The 21,778-nt window shown below is 45.1% G+C and overlaps 1 protein-coding gene across 2 annotated transcripts in view; it reads right to left on the bottom strand.

The window, feature by feature from the left end:
- Positions 1-21,778, bottom strand: part of LIN52 (lin-52 DREAM MuvB core complex component) — a 138,792-nt gene that overhangs the window by 14,180 nt on the left and 102,834 nt on the right. Inside the window, exon 6 of one of the 2 annotated variants that reach the window (XM_032837521.1) lies at positions 7,292-9,320. The exons of the other annotated variant lie outside the window; for it this stretch is intronic. Coding sequence (XP_032693412.1) covers positions 9,265-9,320 — 56 coding nt within the window. The 3' untranslated portion in view covers positions 7,292-9,264. Of the gene's footprint in view, positions 1-7,291; positions 9,321-21,778 lie in introns of those variants that run through there. 2 annotated transcript variants of the gene reach the window in all.

The following is a 21,778-nucleotide window of genomic DNA, read 5'->3' as shown; positions in this document are numbered from 1 at the left end:
CGACTTTCATTTTCCCAAGACGAACCTCATTTGACAATCTCCTGCCCATATTTCTAAGCTCTCTGGGTCTCGCGGTGCTATTTCTCTGTCCTCTCTGGGGTTTGGGACACCAATCATCTGCAGGTTTCATTAGCATGCTGTTTCCCCCTGTCTTTCAGATCATTAATGAGGTGCGTAGGGAGCCACCCAACCTCACAGCCCCCACCACGCGCCCCCTCCTGGGCCCCTGCGCGGCAGGAATCATTATCCTTCCTGGCGTGACAGGGTCAGAACCAAACCAATTTGCATCAATCTTTGGTGATGTTGTGAGGTGTCGCCTGTCCTGCCATCCTCATGTTGTAACAACGGCTTCAGCTCTCTGTCCCAGTGTGTTCCTCGCTGCTCCGGGAGGGCGGCCGGGATCGTGGGGCCCCGGCTCTTCAGGCTGAAAGGCCCCGCGGGTCAGGCAGGCTGCAGGGCCACGTGTGGCAGACATTTCCTCTTTGTCTCGCTATCCCGAGCTGGGCAGGAAGTAGCCCCTCTCTGGGCAACAGGACGGACAAGGACACATACACCGGTGACCCAGAGGAGGGAGCAGGGGTCTCAGGCACAGCATTTTTCTTACTCATCATGACGTCTATTTCTGTTGGAGGGAAAGGAGGACCAAAGCTCCTTAAGGCCCTTCAAGGCCTAGTTAGATCCCTGGGCCTGTAGACTCCAGTGCCGGGGCCCGGGGTGGACGACCCATTTCTGGAGGATGGAGTTCATTCTTCTGCATGATTCCATGTGAACCAGCCCCCAAGGCTCTCGTCTCTTTCTTTATCAGTTCCGCGGCCCTGCTTCCCACCTCGCAGGGACCCTGACTATACACACACGTGTTCCCAATAAAGGTGAGAACCACCCCCCCACGCACCCCTTGTGTCCCTCAGATCCCAGCTTGCACAGAAGGTACCTCACGTTCTTTCCGGAGGGTGCAGTGCCTCTGTCTGGCACTCTGGGATGAAAACAGAGGAGTATCACTCCAGGCCGCCCTGAACCATGCCTACCCCTGACCCCAAGTTCCTCTTTTTTTTTTTTTTCCTCCCCTTCTCTCCTGGTTGGGAAGGGAAAACAAGTGGGAAGAAAGCAGCGAAGGACAGTCTCACAGCACAACATCTGGAGAAATGTTTGGTGTGCCCCTGAGCTGGGGAAATTCATCTTTAAGAGTCAACATCAAAATTAGGTGAGATATAGTTTTCTATGGGGGCATGGACTGAGGAAAAAGAGCTATTTGGCAGCCCTAACTGAACATGTACCAAGAAAACATTTTTCTGTTCCTGAGCAAAGGCCCTGTAACATGTGAGGAGGCCCGGGCCCTGGGAAGGAGCGTGCTTAGGGCACAAGTCATTTCATCCACACTTTACCCGATGGAGTAGGGTCTGGGGCAGGGCTGGATGCTCAGCGGGTGCTTGGTAAATACTTAGAGGTTTACAGATTGATAGACATGTTCATACACAAGAATGAACCTCATTACCATAAATAAATGTCACCGGTGAAGTCTGCCTATGCGCACGCACACGTGCGTGGTACTAGGTTGGACTGATCGGACATTTTAAGCCCCATCTACCTATATACTTAGCTCCAGAGGCTTCCCCCACATATGATGAACACAACACGTGATTCTGTAGGGAGTTTGGAAAATTTAGGAAAAAAGCAAAAATTACCCCCCCATCCTCCAACCGGGCAGTAAGTACCGTTTACACCTTGGGTCTATTTCCTTATAATACCCTGCCCCCCCCCATATTGGACATCATGTCGCATTTGTAATTTTATATCTTGCTATTTTATTTTTGCTTACCCTTATGACAAACTATTTCTTCCATGATATCGTAACCTTTGGCAAACATACTAACTGGCTGCATCATAGTTCACTATGTGAATGTACCATAATTTAATCAATAGTTCCAGGTACAAAGGGCCAGTTGGCTTGAGGTAAGCAGCCCTGTGAGAAAAGCAAGGGATGAGGGTCTGCCGAGAAGAAGGTGGAGGCAGGGGCGCCTGGGCGGCTCAGTCGGTTAAGCATCTGACTCTTGATTTTTGTCTCAGGTTATGATCTCAGGATCGTGAGACTGGGTCCAGCCTGGGGCTTTGCACTGACTGTGGAGCCTGCTTGGGATTCTCTCTGCCTCTCCCTCCCTCCCTCTCAAAAAAGGTGGAGGCAGTGACAGCAGAGACAAATGGAGGTGAAAAGGAGGCCAAGGAAGAAGTTCTCGGGAGTTTGCTTTCCCTATTTCTCAGAGACCCTTATGGTTCTGACCCCTATACTACCCTCGTGGCCCTACCCAGGGGTTTGCTGGTGGCTGCAGCCAATGCCTCTCAATTCTGCTCCGCCTAAAGTCACTGACTTTTCCAACCCGACTCTTCTCAGCTGCTCCTTTGTGTGAAGCCGCTGGCTCGGGCCTGCTCTGCTCCTGGGGCTTGGCCGCATCCGGGAAAGCCCTGGGATGTGACTTTCAGCCCCGCGCGACCCTGAGGCCCTCGGCCTGCACAGGCAGGCCAGGCTGTTCTCCGAGGGCTCCTGGGGAGGGCAAAGCCCGGAGCAGACTGCTGGGGGGCGGAGGAGGGGGGCAGTTCAGGCCCAAGTGCGTCTTGCTCGGGCCTGGAAAGGGAGCATCTGGAAGAAGGATGGCGGGATCGGGGTAGGGGTGGGGTGGGGAGGGCTGGAGGACGCAGCAAAACAGGGAAGAGCACCCCTGTGCGGTGACTGGAAGAGTGTGGATGCTCAACAAATGGGAGGACCGTCAAGACTAGGGAAGTACAACGAGCTGAGGCTTCTGCAGAGCTCAGTATCGGCTCAGAAACCCGCCACGGTCACGAAGAACACCTCTCCTTCCCTTGTTCGTGAGCAACGAGGAGTCGGCCGTGATACTCGCTGAATGTCCACGCCAGCACAGGCTGCCCCGGAGGGTGGGATGAGGAGGGCAGGGGCACCCAGGAAGCGGTCAGCTCTCGGCAAAGAGTGAGAGAAATGGCTTCTCTGCTTTACCCCTTCCAACTCTTCTAGGTAACCGGAAGTTATTCTACTTTCCCTGTAAGAATTACCAATTTTTAACAAATGTGAGTATAATAATGAAATAATGCATTGAATCCATTTTAAAAGCTCTATCCATCAAGCGCTCATGTAATGGGTAAGATAGGGTATGTGCTGTTCTAAATACTTGCAAGTACTAGTTTAATCTTCACAATGACCCTAGCAGTTCGACGCTACTATTGGACCCACCCCATAAAGGGGTAAACTAAACAGGTGAAGCGATTTACTTACGGTTACATGTCTAGCAGACAGCAAAAACAGGATTTGGACCCAGAGAATCTGACGTCAGCGTCTATGCCCTTATCCATGATGCTTGCCTGCCAGTCTCTCTCTCTCTCTCTTTTTTTTTTCTTTCTTTTTTTGAGGAGAGGGAGGGGCAGGAGGAGAAGGGGAAAGAGAATCTTAAGCAGGTTCCATGCCCAGTGCAGAGCCTGATGCAGGGCTCGATCTCACAAAAGCCCTGAGATCATGACCCGAGTTGAAACCAAGAATTGGGCACTTAACTGAGCACCCCAGACGCCCCTTGCCTGCCTCGTAGGAAATGTCCCGAGGACACTGGTTCAGAGAGAAGTGAATTGCATGACCACACACTGCTTCTCTCTCCAGATCCACACTCTTAACTGAGACTAGCAAGAAAGCTATGAACACTGAGTGTCATGGTGCAGCTCTTCCAACAAATTCTTATTAAGCACTTATTATGTGGCAAGTACTATTCTAATCCCTGTTTATAACCAAAGAAACTGTAAGAGACTGCACGAATTTGGGTCAGATTCTTTGACATCTCCCAAAAGTTATTTTAAAGCCAAACCTCATTGGTACTTCTGTGTGTCTCAGACAGGGAAGATGGAAAAACAAAGCAATTCTTATTACTTGAGCTTTCTGGCTCCTTGGATTCCAAATAATTGTTTTCTGGTATTGGGGGTCCCTTTCTGAAGCATCAAGTAGAGATCCAAACAGAAAGCAGAGAACAGGATAAGATGAAAATATGTGTGAGTCCAACTCAGCTCAGAGTTTGAGTTTAATTGCGATTCCACATGCCACTCTCCCCTGCATTCCTTTGTCCCTGGCTATGACCAAGTTCATGGCTGTGTCACGCCTAGTAATCCCAGTAATGGGCTGCAATCCCGAGGGAGCGGTGTCTTGTTTATTAAGTGGCCAACCTTTGAGCCACATGGAGTGTGGCCACTGGTGGCTTCTTGCCCTAGCCATTGTTGGGCCACTGCTCTGTTTAAAAAGACAGGGATCTTCCAGGAGAGAGAATGGGGATAGAAGGCAAGGCTTGTGAGAGAGCCAGAGACCCAGAAGTGAATGGGTGCTGGAAGTGTCCCTTCCAGGTCACGAATTCTTTGCGTGTAGAATTCCCATGTGTGTGCCGCACGTTAGCTAGCCTCAAGTTCGTCAACTATGGTTGTACAGGGCTTCGGTGCAGGTCCAAGGATGGTACCACGGTTGTAGCTGCCCACGATGCCCCCAGCGTGGACATGTGGGAGAAGAGACAAGGAGACCCGAAGGGGACAATTGGCCAGAGGTGGCAAATGAATGGGGTGAGGCAAATAGCAGAGGGTGGGTCTCTCCTGAGGTCCCAGAATTCTCAGGACTTCAGGCAATGGGACCAGGCTGCACCCGGAGCTGTTCTCCCAACAAATGAATGGCCTCTTCCTTCTCTGCCCACAGCCCCAGTGTCTGCCTTTTGGTGGAGTTGGGGAGACATTGCCGCAGCTGCTTCGCTGTTTAGACACCCTGTCCCCTCACTGTGTTCCCCCCCTACCCTCGGGCATCTGTCCTCTGGTTAGAGTTGTGTGAAGCGGAAGACAATTTGGGGCTTATTAGTGTCCCAGGGAGACATGTAACTTGTGTTGCTGGGACCCAAACAGCAAGAGTCTTAGCGGCAAACTCCAGCCGAGAAAAGACTGAGGAATTGTCTCACCTAATTATAGGGAATGGCCCTCTTTGTGTTTGTGATTCGGTACGGTTGTCCGATCGCTTTTGATCGCTTTTCTCCATTTGCTGGCTCAGGCCATGCTGGAATTGTGCTAATTAGAAGAGAAATGGACAGAGTGATCCTGTCAGCCCTGGTTACTGGTGGGGACAAAGCGGAATATTCTTCTGAGGCAGTGTTTTGTGAGGGCCCTTCTTCCCGCTCTCATTAGGAGGAAGGGGCCCACAGGAGGGGAAGGTTCCGAATGCCTGGCCTGGCTAATGGAGCACTGGGGTGTTCATGTGCTAATTAACAGGCTCTGCCAGCCCTTGTGCCAACCATGAGCCTCGTGGTTGCACCTGGGGCCACCTGAAGCCCCCGAATGCCCCTGATCATGAAGAAAAAGTGTGGGGCAGAGTGGGAAGGCTGGTGGCCTCTTTAGGCAGAGTCGGGGACACAGCCCCCAAGGGCCAGAGAAGACTCAATAGAGGCTTAACAGTCAGTTAGAGGCCAGTCAGAACTTACAAACTCGGTTTACAAACCACCGTTTGGGGTGGAGGCTCTAAGGCTCTCTGGGGAAAGAGATGCCCGTGCAGGGGCCGTCTGGTTGGCACAAGATGAAGCAAACAGAAAATGGAGAACGTAACCAAATGGTTGGAGATGGATTTTGTGTAGAAGTTGAAAGCTGGTAAGGAATCATGTTGTCTGACCACTGGGACCATCTACTTTGGCCCACCAGCCCATTTCCTCCCTTCCTGTTCTGCCTGTTTCTCTTTTTTGCAAGCCCTTAATCCTGGAGGAAGGAAACAGAAGGGCCCAGAGCATCCCCCCGGAAAGGAAATTTCTTGGTTTCATCACAAAGCTCCTATGGAAGTCCAAACAGCCTTCAGAAACCGAAAAGGCAATGGATTGACTCACCAGCTCCATTTTCACGGCCCAAAAGACAGGAGCTGCAGCTAGAGAACCACAAACGAGCAGCAGTTCCCAAGTGTCCAGTTAAAAAATATGATAAGTGGGTCACCAAAAGACACAGAAAAATTAACAATGGCATCTTGCTATTAATACAGTTAATAGCCTGTGAACTTTTGGTGCTCTGACAATGGAAGGAAGGCCAGGCGAATCAGCAGAGGCCAACCAAGAATCCGAGACACGGAAGAGAGCAAGAAACAAGACTGCTGGTGAGAAAAGACTTGAATAAGAATCTGAAAATTGTCTCCGAAGCCCTGGTGCTATTCCTCTCAGCCGACAGATGCTTCTGTGAGGAAGGCACTCAGAATGGCAAAGGGAAGGCCAAAGAAATCTGTGGGCAAATCATATATAATTATTTATTGGAAAAATAATTTCTCAAGATTTAGAGCAGCGTGGTGATGACGCTGTCCCTGTGGAGGCAGCTGGCCGGCCGGGCTTTTCCAGGTCACAATCTACTGCCCACCCAGTTGTTTTCTTGGAAATCAGTGATGAGCCAATGGTGCCAAGCAACTGGCTTTCCTCATATGGAATGTTTCTCTGAAAGGGCATGAGGCTCTGCTTGAGGGCAGGTAAACTATCCGTGGGGGACAGCGATAGGACTAATCCTTGTTCTTCTCTAGTTCTAGAGCAGAGTCCAAAAGGAAGTCACACTAAGGATTTTAGTAGGCAGCAGAGAAACATTTGCTTCCATCATATTTAACTGGAAGTCTGCAAGCAGGTATGGACCCTTCCAGCTCAAAGAAGACACAGAAGAGTAACTAGATGCGTAGGAGAGGAGCTTACGGTTAGTGGGATGAGAGAGATGCACTCAGACCACTTAAATATAAGGTAGAGTTGGTAAAAGTCAGAAGGACGGGATACGTACGTGTTGTAGGAATGCAGGGAGAAAGACTGTTTCCAGGTGGTTCATCAGGGGTTTGTAGGAAGGGTAGGTCTGATATGTGCAAAAGAGACTCTCTAGGAACTCAGCGGCATGAGCAAAGGTACTTAAGTGAGAAAATGGAACTGTTCAGATTAACTGTTAACAGATTCCATATACTGGAGAGGAGGGGTGAGGAGGATTACATGCAGAGTGTTTTAAATGCCAGGATAAGAGACCCAGACTTTATTATTAGACACAAAGAGGTATTAAAGGTTTTTAAGTAATACTTTAGGGAGTTGAGCAGTAATGAGGTTGGATGGCCGGTAGAACAGACTGGAAGCTGGGAGACCAAGTAGTAGATGGTCGTAAAGCCCCCCACCACCCACTCTGGTATTAAGGGGAAAATAGCAGGTTATTTATCATTAGAGTTGTACTTTCTGATGAATGCTTTAAGTATGCAACTTGGCCCTTTGAGGAAAAGAAAAACTCACTCTCCTATGAAAGGGACATATTTATTATGACGACACAGAAACCATCAAGTACAAAGCACAGTCTTCTAACACCCTGAAGTACACACACATTACACATCCATTTATATTATCAATATAAAAATACATCATTAACATTTCTAAGGATGACAAATACAAAACCAATAAATATTGCAATTCTAAAACATCTACTTATGTTAAGTGCTGGTGAATAAGATAACAATAAAAGAAAGGCCAAAGCAGACCAGAAAACCAACTACACAGCCTTGGGTTACAGACCTGAGTTGGTTTTGGGGAGGTATCCTCATATTCTCCATGTATGTCTCAATTTCCCCAAACACTTAAAAGTGCCTGTCATCAACTCTCAAAAACCGAGCAAAGGAAAAATTTGACGTTGTGGCACTATTTTTTGCCCTCTCCTTCCCTCCCACTCCAACTGCATTTTGAGAAAAAAGGAATGTCGATAATAGGCCTAACTTAAAATCTATGCCTCTCCAGCCTAAATTTCTATATTGCATCCAGGCAGAATCTTTTCTTTCTCACTTACCCATCCTTTGTGACTCGTGTTCAAGTTTTCTCCTTATCAATACGTAAAATCGCGTGGATGGCAAAAATGAGAGAAAAACCCAACATTAGTTCTAGCATGGGAAACAAGGCACACATGTCAGAAATGGTTAACAGACCAGCTATTTAACTGAAGAGTGTGGCACCCTAGCACGGACACTCAGGACCAATAGCTTAACCACAACTGTCCTTGTAACGAAACACCATTGGCCAACTGCCATGTAGATGTTCTTTGCATGAAGGTTAGGAAGCCTCACGTACTTCTCGAAACATCAGAGGCTGGGGGCTGGCTTACAAGACAAAATATGGAGAACATGTGTAACCAATTTTACGCATGGGTTAGGTTTTTGGGTTTTAACACAGAGACAGATAACTGGCAAAGAGCTCCATAGGAATTGCATTTAAGTCCGGAAATTCTTTTTTCCCGAGTGCGTGCATGTGTGTATTTGTTACATTGATGAAATATCTGCTGTGAGAGGGGACAAGGGGGGGCAAAACACTGCCACCATTCCACAGCACGTTCCTTTCAGGTCAATTAGAGATTCTTGTTTTTAATCAAATGGGAACTCCTGTCAACAATCCCCTTCTCCTACCTTTTCAGCCATACTGACTTTCTAGTGTGGGTCTTTAACCGATTCCTGGAACTCAGAAGTCCTTTCTTTCATCTTTAGCTTGGTCTTGAGGTCTAGAACCCAGTGCAACCTTGCATGGGCCTTTCACTACTTACTCCCAGGAGGGACTCGATACACAAGGATCCTCTTTCCTGGAATCAGAACTGATGGTGGGGAATGAAAGGCACTGGGGCATGGGGACTATTGTGAGAGGTACAGAATTGTTAAAGCAGGTATACATGTCAAGAAGACTCTGGCTTTTCCAGCTGGGGATTCTTGGAACCCAATATATAACGGAGAGTTCACAGGTCAGTTCACTGGTCTGTTTCAGAATCTAATTGTTCTCTGTCTCCTCGCACCATAAATACTTCCTAAGATATCAAGTACAAGCCAGAAGAACCCGTCCACTCAACGTGCCACAGCTGACTTTGCCATCACCGAATCAAATCAGATGTAAGATCCTGGAGCTCCTGCATCACTTTCTGAAACGACAGAGCAGAACTTTGACCTTTAAGAATGATGTGCTCTCTGGTGTCACCCACATCCAAGGCTGAGATGGTCAAAGTCCGGAAGCTGACTGAGTAACCGTGCTCATCCTTCTGTTGAGACTCAACAGAGCAAATTCCTCTCTTGCCGCCGAATGTCCTCAGAGGTGCAGAGTGCCAGGAGCTGGGGGGAGGGTCAGTCCTGGAGGGGCACCCTCCGGCCTCTCACCGGGAAGCAGAGAGTTGCACATCGTCAGAGCTCCACTGGGAGGGAGGGCACAGTTCCAGTCCCCAGGACATCCCATCCACAAGCAGCTGCTACTTCTTGGGTTTCTCCAGAATGTTGAGAAATTTCCCCCGTGTCATCTCTCTGGCTGCAATCATAGCAAATGGAAGATCAATGAAAACCCACAATCTGCACAAGAGATCTCAGGTAAATAGGTTTTAAAAATGCAAACTAATTCAAATTGTAAAAACAGTTGCTACCACAACAGACTGAATCACCACTAACCTCCAAAAAGAGGGAAAAAACCAACCAACACTGACGACGAAAACTGTAGGAAGCCAGCAACTGCTATAAGGCCAACTGGGAAAGACTGTCAACCCCCCCTGAACAAAATCCCCAGGGAATTCCCCCAAACCTCCCTCTCTCTTTCTTCAGAATGTAACCAAATACTCATGTCAGGGGGTTTGCTCTTGGAGACTACAACCCAACCAAGATTAGAGTCTTCTCTGGGTTGCTGGTCTCTGGACATTTATAATCTCAGATCAGAATCAGAGATCATTTACCCCATCTCTCGGCAGTAGAAGTCCCTGGATGCTGTAATGTAACGGGGTTTATATTCCCTCGGTGCAGCTCATCTGTGGATGGTGTAATAAAGTAGGGTTTATAGAGCTTTGGTCTTCTCTCTCTTGGCATTGTCAGTCCTTAGATATTTAATACAGCCAGGCAAGGTTTATGTGTCTTTCTCTGCCTTTCAGCACCATCAATCTTTGAATGCTGTGGTTACAAGAGGGTTTATACAGCTACTTTCCTACATATGAGGCTCCAAAATGAAAGTAAAACATTTCTCAATTACAAGGGCCACTCCAGAAGCCCGCTGTTGCAGCTCTGCTGAGCAAACTCATAGCAAGTGGATGTATTATAACACCCCCTTCATCCTCATCCTGACAAAATCATCTTCCCAGATCTCTTCAATAGATTTAACAGTGCTCAAAGTTTCCAACCGTTGGTCCCAGAGGCCAGGAGTCTCCTGGTACCGGGCGGTGGGCTCACAGCAGGCTGCGCCTGTGGCCTCCTAAGAGTATGTCCCCATCCTGGCCAAAGAGTGAGATGGCTGGAGAGGCACCTGCAGAATGAGAAGGACCTTTGCCCCGCCTCCTGTGGCTTGACTCAAGTCCAGACCTGGTGCTAGATGGGTGGACTCCCCTCCCCCCTCCCTAGTAGCTCCTGGTTCATTTGTACAACAGAGAACTACAATAATACAAATTCCGTAACCACAGAGAAGGTTCTGGTACCTGCAGTCCATATATTCTTCACCTCTCACAAATCCTGGAGCTCCAACAAAGGGCAAGGAAATCCCACTAACTAGGAATGGAAGTTCCAGTGCTAAGTGCTGCCGCATGTGCCCACAACCCCACCCGGGCTCAAGTCAAAATGACTGTTCCTTTCCTTTGTGGATTTGCACCAAACCCTATACAGACAAAGTTCTGGTAAGACTTGCAGTTATCTGTTTATATACGTGTCTTCCTGCCCTAAAGGGTAAGAACTGAGGGCAGAGGCTCATTATTCTTTCTATCACGAACACTAGAGGTAGTATCTGCTAAATAAATGTTGGCTGGATGAATGATAATATACGAAAGGATTCCAAGCAGGAACACAATAATGTCTGTTGCCTTCCTTTGCAGAGACACTAAGACCTGTTAACGGCCCTCGGGGCTTCATTCTCTACATTGCCGGTGGTGGTTGTTTTTCCTAAATTTATCTTGCTTATTTGGCAAGAAAAAGAATTTCCTTTGATCAAAGTAATGCCAGATTAATGGAGAGACAGAGGCAGGACTAACTACTCTAGAGGAAATCCAAACAGGCATTTTCCTGCCCAGGGGAGGTGGCGTGGACTTGCAGATGACACAGAGTCTGAACTCAGTTTAGGTTCCAGCTCTAGCGTTTAGCAGTGGGGAGGGGACACCTTGGGATAGGCAAGATCTATGAGCCTGTTTCTTTATCTGCAAATGAGTAGCACATGAATGCCACCTGCCCTGGTTTTCTCTTGGCTATTCAGCAATGAACATGCTTGGTAGAGTGGTGCCATTAACACGCCGCCTTTCCAAAGAGGGTGAGTAGTCTGCGGCTTCTCCTGCACTCGGTATTTCCTGAGTGAATGAATGAATGAACTATGATAAGGGAGGCTAACAACCTCAAAAATCCCATTCCTTGGAAGCTTTTCCCTCGGCCTGATCCTCTGACTTAAACTTTTGGCCAGAGTGGGTTTCATCATTTATTTCTGCTGGTTGGGTCTCCTGCCTCCTCTCTGGTGCTTACTAAGGAGTTGTACATCCTATCAAATGATCCCGCGGCATGGCTAGAAGCAGGTACTTTGGAAACCAGACGTGGGTAATCCTAAACTCTGGGTGGAACAGAGCCTTGCTCCAAAAATCCTGGGCCTGGAGCTCTGTATTGATCTTACTAATTATTTCTGCCTGCTTCCCTTCATGTCCCCGATTCTCTACTGTCTTCTTCCCCAAATGGGAGAATGACCAATATTTTAAGACATCAAATTTAAAAAGACGCAATCTAGTTGGGGGATCAAAAGGATTTAAAAGGCAAAATAAACCGTTTTTCCAAAGTCTCTCAGTGGCAAGCTCTCCTTGAATTTAACCAATCCTTTTTAACAACCCTTTCCCCACTCAATCATTCCTCCCCCTGCAACCTAATCTGAGCACACAGAGCTGCAGAAAACCCCCGTAAAAGTAGAAGTAATTCAAAGACCTCATCTTCTACATGGGAGGGGAGAAAGTTTCCCTACTCGCCAGTCCCATATAGGAGATATACGAATTTGTGACATAGCTGCTCCCTAAAAGAGGGCTGTGCTCTATAAATCACCTCCTAAGCACCAAGCCCTTTTTGTGCGCAGAGAAATTGCTGTGGGTCAGGGGCAGCTTCAGACCTCGAGCCCTCCTGTTCACTTGTTATTGGAGATGTTAACATCTCTGATTAATTCACATAACCCCTTATTTTATTCCTCATCTCTTTATCCTTGCCTTGCTGCTTTGCTGTAGTGTGAGGTTTCTTACCGACCCGCGACAGTAATCGCCGCCTGCTAGCCGCACCCCCTAAACCTAGTGAAATTGTTTAGCGATGCCAACCGCGCTTTTAATTTGCAAGACATCAGACACAGAGGTAATTTATACCAACATCTGTTCATTTTTGACTTCTGAAACAAACTCGCACATGCTGCTACAAAATCCCATTAGGAGTAGGGAGACAGCCTTCTGCTACTATTCTGTATTCCTCTTACACACACACACACACACGAGCGCGTGCACTTGCACGCAAGCACATACACACCCCTTCCAGCAGGGTTTTATATGTAAATGTATTTTATGAAAAAACTCCCACCAAGGATTTCAAATATCTCCAGGGAAGAGCCTTTAGAGATGTCTCTGGCTTGCTTACAGAAGAGAGGAAGACATTTCTACTCCCCTGCCTCATTCCATCCCTTCTTGTTCCCACTAGTTATGGCTTGGTGCAATTCTTGCATTAAGGGCCCTGGTGAGATTATATGCTCCCCAGCCTGACACTTCCAGTTCCTCTCTTTTCTCCTGTTTTTTTTCCACCATGTGTTAGAAGACAATCTTAGAGACGATAAGATTGCTGGAGTTTTACCTAGAGTCAGTAAAAGTGCTTAACCATTTTCTAGTTCTGGGTTAATCCTCTAGGGTTCTGAGGTTGAACAGGAAGGCAACGCCGCTCCCACATTCTAATAAGTATGCCAGGAGGGATCCACTGGTGATCCGCCACCACAGTATCTGTGCGCACAAGAGAAGCACGGCCTCTATGCCAAGTCATGATCACAGGCCCTCCTACGCAACGCAGCCCGCGAACGGAGTTAAGTCACAATACAGATTGTCGCCGTAGGGGCAACATGTGAATTGCTGCTGAGAATGTGGGACAGGAGACCACTTGTACACACTCAAAGACAGCAAATGGAGAAACTACAATCAACTTCCAGGTTTATGCAGTTTCTATGTGCCCCCTTCATCGTTTCCCTAAGGCTGTCGGGTTCACGGCAGCTGTGAATACCCGGATTTACTTAGAGAGGTCAGGGCTGAAGGGAGGTCTCCATCCTGCTCGCTCGGAAGGTGGTGTGTTGTTTAATACAATCTCTTCTTCAGATTCTCCAATTCCTCCATCTACAGTTAGCCTTGCCTCTGGCTCCCTTTCCACAATGACTATCCCCAAACTGCCTTCTCTGCAGTAAATTTTCTTGGTGGCTGGTTGAAAAAGATTCAGTGGTACAGATTGATTTCTCACCAGTGAGGGGATGAGGGATTACCAGAGGCACCCTGGTTAACGAGATTGGGTGCAGACTCTCTCACAAGACCAACCCTCTCTGCCAGGGCTTTGCACCTTTCGCCCATGACATATGGGTTTCATTACAGAAAGATTTTCCAGATTATAACTTTGAGGCAATTGCCTGATAAAATTCTGCTCGGCTTTAATGTAGAGAACAATGTAAAGATTAAGTAACTTTTTAATGAAATGGGAGAAACTCATAATGTTTGGTTTTCAATTCCAATGCAAACTACTTTAAATATTTCTGTGCCTCAACATAATTAAAAACATTAGCAAGATGGAGAAAAGTTACACGAGGCTGTCTTTAGGAGACTCTAATACCACTGGCAGGAAACAAAGGAAATAGCATACTCTGTGTAAGGAGCAGGGCTTTGAGCATCAGACTGGCTTGGAGTTGCTGCTTCTCAGCTCCTACGTGGACCCTGGACCAATGGAGGCAAGTCACCCAAGACATCGTCCCGAGGTTTGGTTTCCTTTTTTTTTTTTTTTTTTAATACAACTTTTATTTTATTATTTTTTTAAAGTGAGGTCTATGCCCACATGGGGCTCATACTCACGACCCTGAGATCAGTTGCATGCTCTACTGACTGAGCCAGCCAGGCGCCCCTTGGTTCCCTCATTGGTTCAAGGTGAAATTAACATAAAGGTCACATAGGCATTTAGTAAACACTAGCTACTGTATAACTATCTTTCTTTCTTCCATTTCAAACAAGACGTTTATTTAAGCAAAGAGACACTTGATGGGAAAACTATCTAGGATTCATTTCTTTTCTTTTTTTTAAAAGATTTTATTTATTTATTTAACAGACAGAGACAGTGAGTGAGGGAACACAAGCAGGGGGAATGGGAGAGGGAGAAGCCGAGCAGGGAGCCCGTTGTGGGGTCTGATCCCAGGACCCTGAGGATCATGACCCAAGCCGAAGGCAGACACCCAACGACTGAGCCACCCAGGCGCCCCTAGAATTCATTTCTTTCAGAGCAATTTGTTTCTATTTAAAGACAAAATGCCCTACATGTAACAGCTATGTACAAAAAAGTTATACAACTGCCCTTGGTTTTATAATGATAAATGAAAAACATTAAAATTCTCCCAAATGAGCAAGGTACACAAGGAGTTTTTCTTTTCTTTTTCTGGTTAAACAGTGAGAGCAGAATAACTTATTGGAATACAAGGTAAGAACTGAACAAGCACGCCACTAACGGGGAAAGGGTTATATAGTGAACCAGTATTTTATCCCATTCCGTGTCCGTTCAATGTCAGTCAGAACATAGCACTGGTCATGTTGTTTTAAAAAAGCCATATGCTTGTTGTGTATATACACCAGTTACTTTATGTACCATGAAGGAGTGAGGAAGCGGAGAATGAGAGAAGAGAGAAATCCGTGCTGCAGGGATCAGCATGTGGGGGGAGCAAATTGCAGTTGCCCAAGAACGGGTCCGTGTGCTCTGTGGGAACTGAGTTTTGGAGTAAACAGCAGGTTCCCTTCGTAGTAGACACTTCCTGTCTGCTGCTGGAACACACATCAACTGTCTCATCAAACTCTATTTCCAGTGGTGCAGGTGTGTCTCTTTCGTGACTTGGCTGCCTATCAAAGTGGTGTCTGAGCTGCCCCACTGACAAAGCCCGTCGTGCACAAGAGGCCTTCGTGAGACGACGGAGTGGTGTATGCCTCTGAAATCGCATCACACACCTCTCCCACCCCACCCCCTTCAAGTTCCCATGACTGTTGTTCTTTGTCTCAACCTCTTCCTTCCCTGCGTTCTTCGCTGGCCAAGGGGAGCCTTGGAGCTCCTCAGCTGCCACTTGGAGAAAGAGGTAGCAGGTCCGCTCCGAGACAGCGCACAGGCAGTCTTGGGAGTGGCCAAAGGAGATCAAACAATTTCCTTCCTAAAAGATCTCAAGGGGCGCTTGGGTGGCTCAGTGGGTTAAGGCCTCTGCCTTCGGCTCGGGTCATGATCCCAGGGTCATGGGATCGAGCCCCGCATCAGGCTCTCCACTCGGCAGGGAGCCTGCTTCCCTCTCTCTCTCTGCCTGCTTCTCTGCCTATTTGTGATCTCTGTCTGTCAAATAAATAAATAAATAAAATTTTTTAAAAGATTTTTAAAATCTTTTAAATTTTAAAGAGTGGAGAGCCTGATGCGGGGCTCGATCCCAGGACCCTGAGATCATGACCCGAGCCGAAGGCAGAGGCCTTAACCCACTGAGCCACCCAAGCGCCCCAATAAATAAAATCTTAAAAAAAAAAAAAATCTCCAATGCGAAACGAAAGGAGCCAGGAATGACTTGTGTCCGCGTAAAATGTCTCACCTGGAGAACCAGGCCTGCCAGAGTAATGTCAGGGACTAGAGGCAGCCGCCTTCCTTAACTCTACCAGCAGCTGCTTCCAGCGAAGAAGAACACATACAATCCTAGTTTAGTTTACATCGGGACACTCAGAAGTGATTTACTTAGCTTCACTGAAAGATAGTTTTGTAGAAATGAAGCCATTGGTTACAATTATGGTTTGGGTGCTTTTAAAAATTACTTTTTTCATCCTGGCAACCTTGAATGCATTCTAATAACTGTGACAGGAGGGATCTGCAGTCATCACGGTACACTGGGCAGGGGAAGCATGAGGGGGTTGGATGAATGGTTAAGTCAGTCACACAAAGTGACCACTCCGTACTAGATATTAGGGAAGATTCCAATACAGGAGAAGCGGCCTTTGAGACGGGCTAGTTGTTCACAGCCTATTTTGGTGCATTAGAGGAGAGCAAAAGGAAACCGATGCGATTTATAAATCCGTGTTCTCTCTCGCAGGAACGTGGGAAGTCTCTGGTCGCTCTGGCAGAGAGCTGGGGTTCAGCAGAGTAGCTCGCCAGACTGTGATCCTTCCCCACACTCCTGCTCAGCCTCCGCACAAAACGTACCAGCAAATGATGGATAATTCAAGTTGAGGATGAAGCACTTCTTCATGCCTCTAATCCAAGAGCAGCTGTGCTAGTGCGGCCATCAAGAACTGAAAGTGCTATGAACTGAGTACCGTGTCGTGAATGAGGAGGGGACTTTGGAGCCTCATTTAGACACTTGGTGGTCTTCAGAAGGTGGTGTAATGGTAACAAGGTCTCCATTCTCAAAGAACTCATGGGAGAGCTCATGAGCGAGAGTTTCTAGTAGAAATCTCACTTTTCTCTAAATTACATAGAAGAAGCATTTGAAGGTAAGCAGAACAGCTTTGAGGCTTTTGCCTAAAGTTCTTTGGGCATAAGCATTTCAAGAGGAGACCGAAACATGTATCTGACAAAAGAACAGTTTGGATGCTACATCTGTGACCAAACTATCACTGACTATGAAAATCTTCCGCCTGAGAGCTCTTTAAAAAAAGTCTTTTTTTGGGGGGGTGGTGCACACTTTCCAGATTCTCTTTCTATTGGGTGTCTTGTTTCTCTAACAGGATTTTCTTCTTCCAAAAGGGTGGGGTGCTAAGAACAGTGTTCCCTCCAGGGAAGTCAGAGAGGATAATTTTATATTAAACATTCCCCCTCAGTTCAGGGTAAGGCCCATTTCTGGCGAATGTTTTACCTAAGATGTAATATAAAAAAGAAGAGCCAAGACTCAATGTACAGGTAAACAAATTTGGACAGTTCCAATATGGAAAATAATTTTAATGGCTTTTCATAGCAAAAAAGAAAAAAAAGGATAGAAATATTCAGCCAACAGATTTATTCTCAGAATATAAAACATCAAGCAAGAACATAAAATATGGGAAGTGTCAGCCATGATGCCTGAAGATTGAAAGCAGAAGTAGAAGAATCTTAATTGTCAGGCATTTGAAAAATGTTGTATTCAGGTGAAAGCCTGTGTTTCTCCCATCAACTCTCCTTGCCCTGCCTTCTCTCAAGAGCAAAACAAGACTAGTTTTCAAATATTCAGTCTTTATCATCCTTCTCCCTACTAAAAAACAAAACAAACCAAAACAACAACAACAACATCAAACCCCCGAAGATTTGGTTCAGGAATGAGAGCTATCAAGTTTTTATTTGTATTTTGTAACCGTTTCAGAGCACTATAGTTTTGCTTGGTTCCCCTTTCAAGAGTAAACTCAACTGAAAGAAAGGCAATGAGATCAAAGCAATGGATTAATACTCTTGGGGTGAGAACTTTTACTAAAACACTTAGAAATTTGTGCAGAACACCTGTGCTTCAGGGCATGGTAGTAATACATCGTGGTGAAACCTTTCTCATGACCAAGGGCTAGTAGCTTCACACAGTCTTAATTTCTTCATCCATAAAGTGAGTAAAGCAATAAATCTATCATGTAAGGTTAAGAAAACAATAACTAGTCAAACTGACTCGATCAATACACAAAATATTTTGCCTCAAGTTAGAGTAATTTATCCATAGGCCACATTCCACTCTCAGGAAAATCAGACCAAGATCACCATATAGATAAATTTCAAATCACCTGGACATTAAGACAACTTTCCCGCTTGAAACATCCCCACTTCAACATGCTGGAAGTAACTAAAGTCTACAGAGGATGAAGGCCCAGTCTTCTTGACCCCTAGGGCAGGGAAAGAGTTACATCTTCACACTGAGAAGCCAATAAAAACCTCTCTTGATTATAATTTAGATAAGAACCATTGGATTGAATAATAATGTCTGAAACTCCCCTAGCTGTTTCACCTTGAGACGTCCATCACTGGGTTAAACATGATGCTAATTGCATTTGGATTGATTAATTTCTCTCACTCCTGTCTATTCGAATAACGCTTAACAAAATAATCATAGCACCCAGAGCCAAATCTTTTCCGTCAAAGGAATGAAGCCATCAGAACAGGCAGAGATGAAAGAAATGAAGATGACCCGTAATTACTGCAACGGTGATATCATTACCATATTATACAAAATGAGTGTGGGGGGGAGGGGGAGTGGAGGGAGGAGGGGCTGAAATTATTTATTTTTTTTAATGGAACCTTACAATCTAAGAATACAGATTTGACATCAAGTGGAACACACAGAAATACAGAACTTTAAAAAAAATACAAATCTTGCTCATGAAATTACAAAATCCAACAAACCCTGAGGCTCAAGATACATCACGTGTCTTGGGCTGTGAGGAGGTATTATTCACGCCACAGTTTTTCACTGCCATAACACTTTGTGTATGACTTGCATAGAGATTTAAGATGTTGTCTTCATGCCACAGCATTCCTATAGTTACTGGAGAATTTTTCTTTAAGCCAGGAAATAATACCATTTTATTTTAATATTGTTAGAGGTGGCCTTGTTTGTAAAATTAGCATCTGGGTTTTAACTGCTAAACTAGTCCTAGTTTAAGACACCAAAGCAAAGGTCTATGAGTCTTTATGCATGGTTCACTGGACAATAGTATGGACTTAACTTACTGGCAAGGAAGAATATAATAATGGTTTCCTACTTTCTTATTGTTTGAGATGACCTTTTTAATACTTAGGATATAAAACCAATGACTGCGTAGGATTTGAACTTTAGGTCTAAAAACTATCACTTACTAGAAGGTGATCTCAAGTAAATTAGGTAGGCTCTCTGTGCCTCAGTTCCTTCATCTATAAAATGGGGATCCCTACTGACCTGACTGAGTTGTTGTAATACTTAAGAGAATACATTTAAGTGCTCAGTAAGTGCTGGTGTAAGAAAAAAAATTTCCTCCCAAGATTAATTTTATGGTTATTTATAGAACCCTGAACAATCTGGTTATTTCACTAACTAAAGTTAATTTAAACAGACACTTTAAAATACCTTTTATATAAGTTTTAACAAATATCTGTGAAGTAAAAAACAAAACAAAACAAAAAGTAAACAAAAAGGACACTCAGAAGGTGCATCATTTTAATAGGTTAGAAATATCTGGATGATATTTTTGCTAAGGTATTTTAAACATAGAACCATTATTAAATTGAAAACAATAAAAACAGATATTGAAATGATTTCATTTAGTTTGGACAAGAAGTTCTGTTTTCTTATATAAAAAATATTCCCAAGTAAAATGAGTATTATGTACTCCAAAATTATAACCATTCAGTAATAAATAAATTAAACCATTTACTACACTAACTAGTATTCACCGCTTTCTTTTTGTCTAAGAGGTAATGCAACACAGGAAAAGGGTATGTCTCATCTGGCTTTGGAATTAGGCCTAGATTTGGTCCAAATCCCAGCCCCTATTCCTAAGTTTCAAGGTCTTGAGTTAAGTAATTTACTTTTCTGAGCATCAGTTTTCTGATCTGTAAAACAGGAATTATAAAGTAGACTTTGCAGAGTCTATGGAATAAAATAATGCAAGAAAATCCTTTATACTGCCTGGCATGTAGTAGGGAAGTCAATAAATGGCAGCACTGATCATTTTTATCCTTCATGTCTCAGCTCAGAAGTCACCTTTTCAGAGAGGTCTTCCTGACTACCCTATCCAAAGCGAGTCCTCTTATTCTTTCCCATCGACCCATTTACTTCCTTCATAGCACTTACCCAAATCTGCAATTACCTTTGTTTATTTGCCTTCATGCTCCATGAAGTTCTATAGAACTTCCCGCTGTATCACCATCAACTAGAACAATGCCAGGCACCCAGTAGGCGGCCAACTACGTATCTACTTCATGTATGAAATAACGTATTCATATATCAGGAAAAAGGAACCCTGCTTCCTTTTCAATTTTTATTTATTTATTTATTTATTTATTTGACAGACAGAGATCACAAGTAGGCAGAGAGGCAGGCAGAGAGAAAGGAGGAAGCAGGCTCCCTGCTGAGCAAAGAGCCCGATGCGGGCTCGATCCCAGGACCCTGAGATCATGACCTGACCTGAAGGAAGAGGCTTAACACAATGAACCACCCAGGCGCCCCTAAAACCACTGATCTTCACTGAAACTGGAACAAATGTAAGTGATGTGCTTCCTGATGTGAAGCTGTAGTTGCAGGCAAATGGTACCACTTATGAGGCATTCTTACTAAAGACACTGAATCCAAACTCAATTTCTTCTCTAACTTTATCAGATTCCAGGAAATATGGGAGAGAAGTATATGTGGAACACTACCACCAGGATAAAATCATCAAAATTTAAAATGTGGGGTAGAGGACTGAAAAAAGAAAACAAAAAAAGAAGAAATAAAATGTGGGAAATCCTGCAGGACAAACAACCGAGTTCTTCAACAATTAAACAGCATGGGGGGAAAAACTTAGAGGAAGTAGGGAGTGTGGTAACAGAGAAGCTTAAGAAACTGAGGATTCATATCAACAAATACAATGTGTGGGATCTGGTTGCGATTCTGATTCATACAAACTAATTTTATTTTTCAAAATTATTTATTTTAAAGAGAGAGAAAGAGCATATACATGTGTCAGGGGAAGGGCAGAGGGAGATTCTCTGCCCCTCCCCCCGCACTCTCTCTAAAATAAATAAATAAAATCTTGTGTTTTAAAAAATTTTTTTTAAATAAAAATCTTTAAAGTACAAAATTTTGAGCCAAATTGGACATGGACTGTAAGATGTTATTAAGGAACTATTTTATTTTGTTCAGTATATTAACGATGGGATTTTTTTGAAAAAGATTTTATTTATTTATTTGAGAAAGAGAGAAAGCACAGAGCAGAGGTGGGAGGTCAGAGGGAGTGGGAGAAGCAGACGCCCCGCTGAGCAGGGAGCCCAACTTGAGGCTTGATCCCAAGACCCGAGGATCATGACCTGAGCTGAAGCAGACACTTAACTGCTAACCCACTGAGCCACTCAAGCACCCCAAAGGTGTCGTTTTTTGTTTCTGTTTTTTTCCTTATTTATTTATTTTTAAAGATTTTATTTATTTATTTGACAGAGAGATAGAGAGCACAAGTAAGCAGAGCAGCAGGCAGAGGAAGAGAGAAGCAGGCTCCCCGCTGAGCAGGAAGCTGGATATGGGGCTTGATCCCAGGACCCTGGAACCATGACCTGAGCCAAAGGCAGCTGCTTAACCAAATGAGCCACCCAGGCGCCCCCCCCTTTTTTCTTTTTTAAAGAAAAAAGCTTTCTTAAAAAAAGAAAGGAAGGAAGGAAGGAAGGAAGAGAGGGAGGGAGGGAGGGAGGGAGGGAGGGAACAAGGAAAGGAAAAGGCAAAGAAAAGAAAAAGGCCTTCTCTGTTAGGATTTTCTTTAAAATACTCCAGCCAACAAGAGGAATATATCAAGCAGCATGATACAAGGGAGTAGGGGTAAAACAAGAATTACTGAAGATGGGGATGTGAGCCCATCATAGCATTCTCTCTAC

This window comes from Lontra canadensis, unplaced genomic scaffold, assembly GCF_010015895.1.
Source record: "Lontra canadensis isolate GAN:19392208 unplaced genomic scaffold, GSC_riverotter_1.0 scaffold98, whole genome shotgun sequence".
Taxonomy (NCBI): Eukaryota; Metazoa; Chordata; class Mammalia; order Carnivora; family Mustelidae; genus Lontra; species Lontra canadensis.
This window is presented reverse-complemented; position numbering and strand designations above follow the sequence as displayed.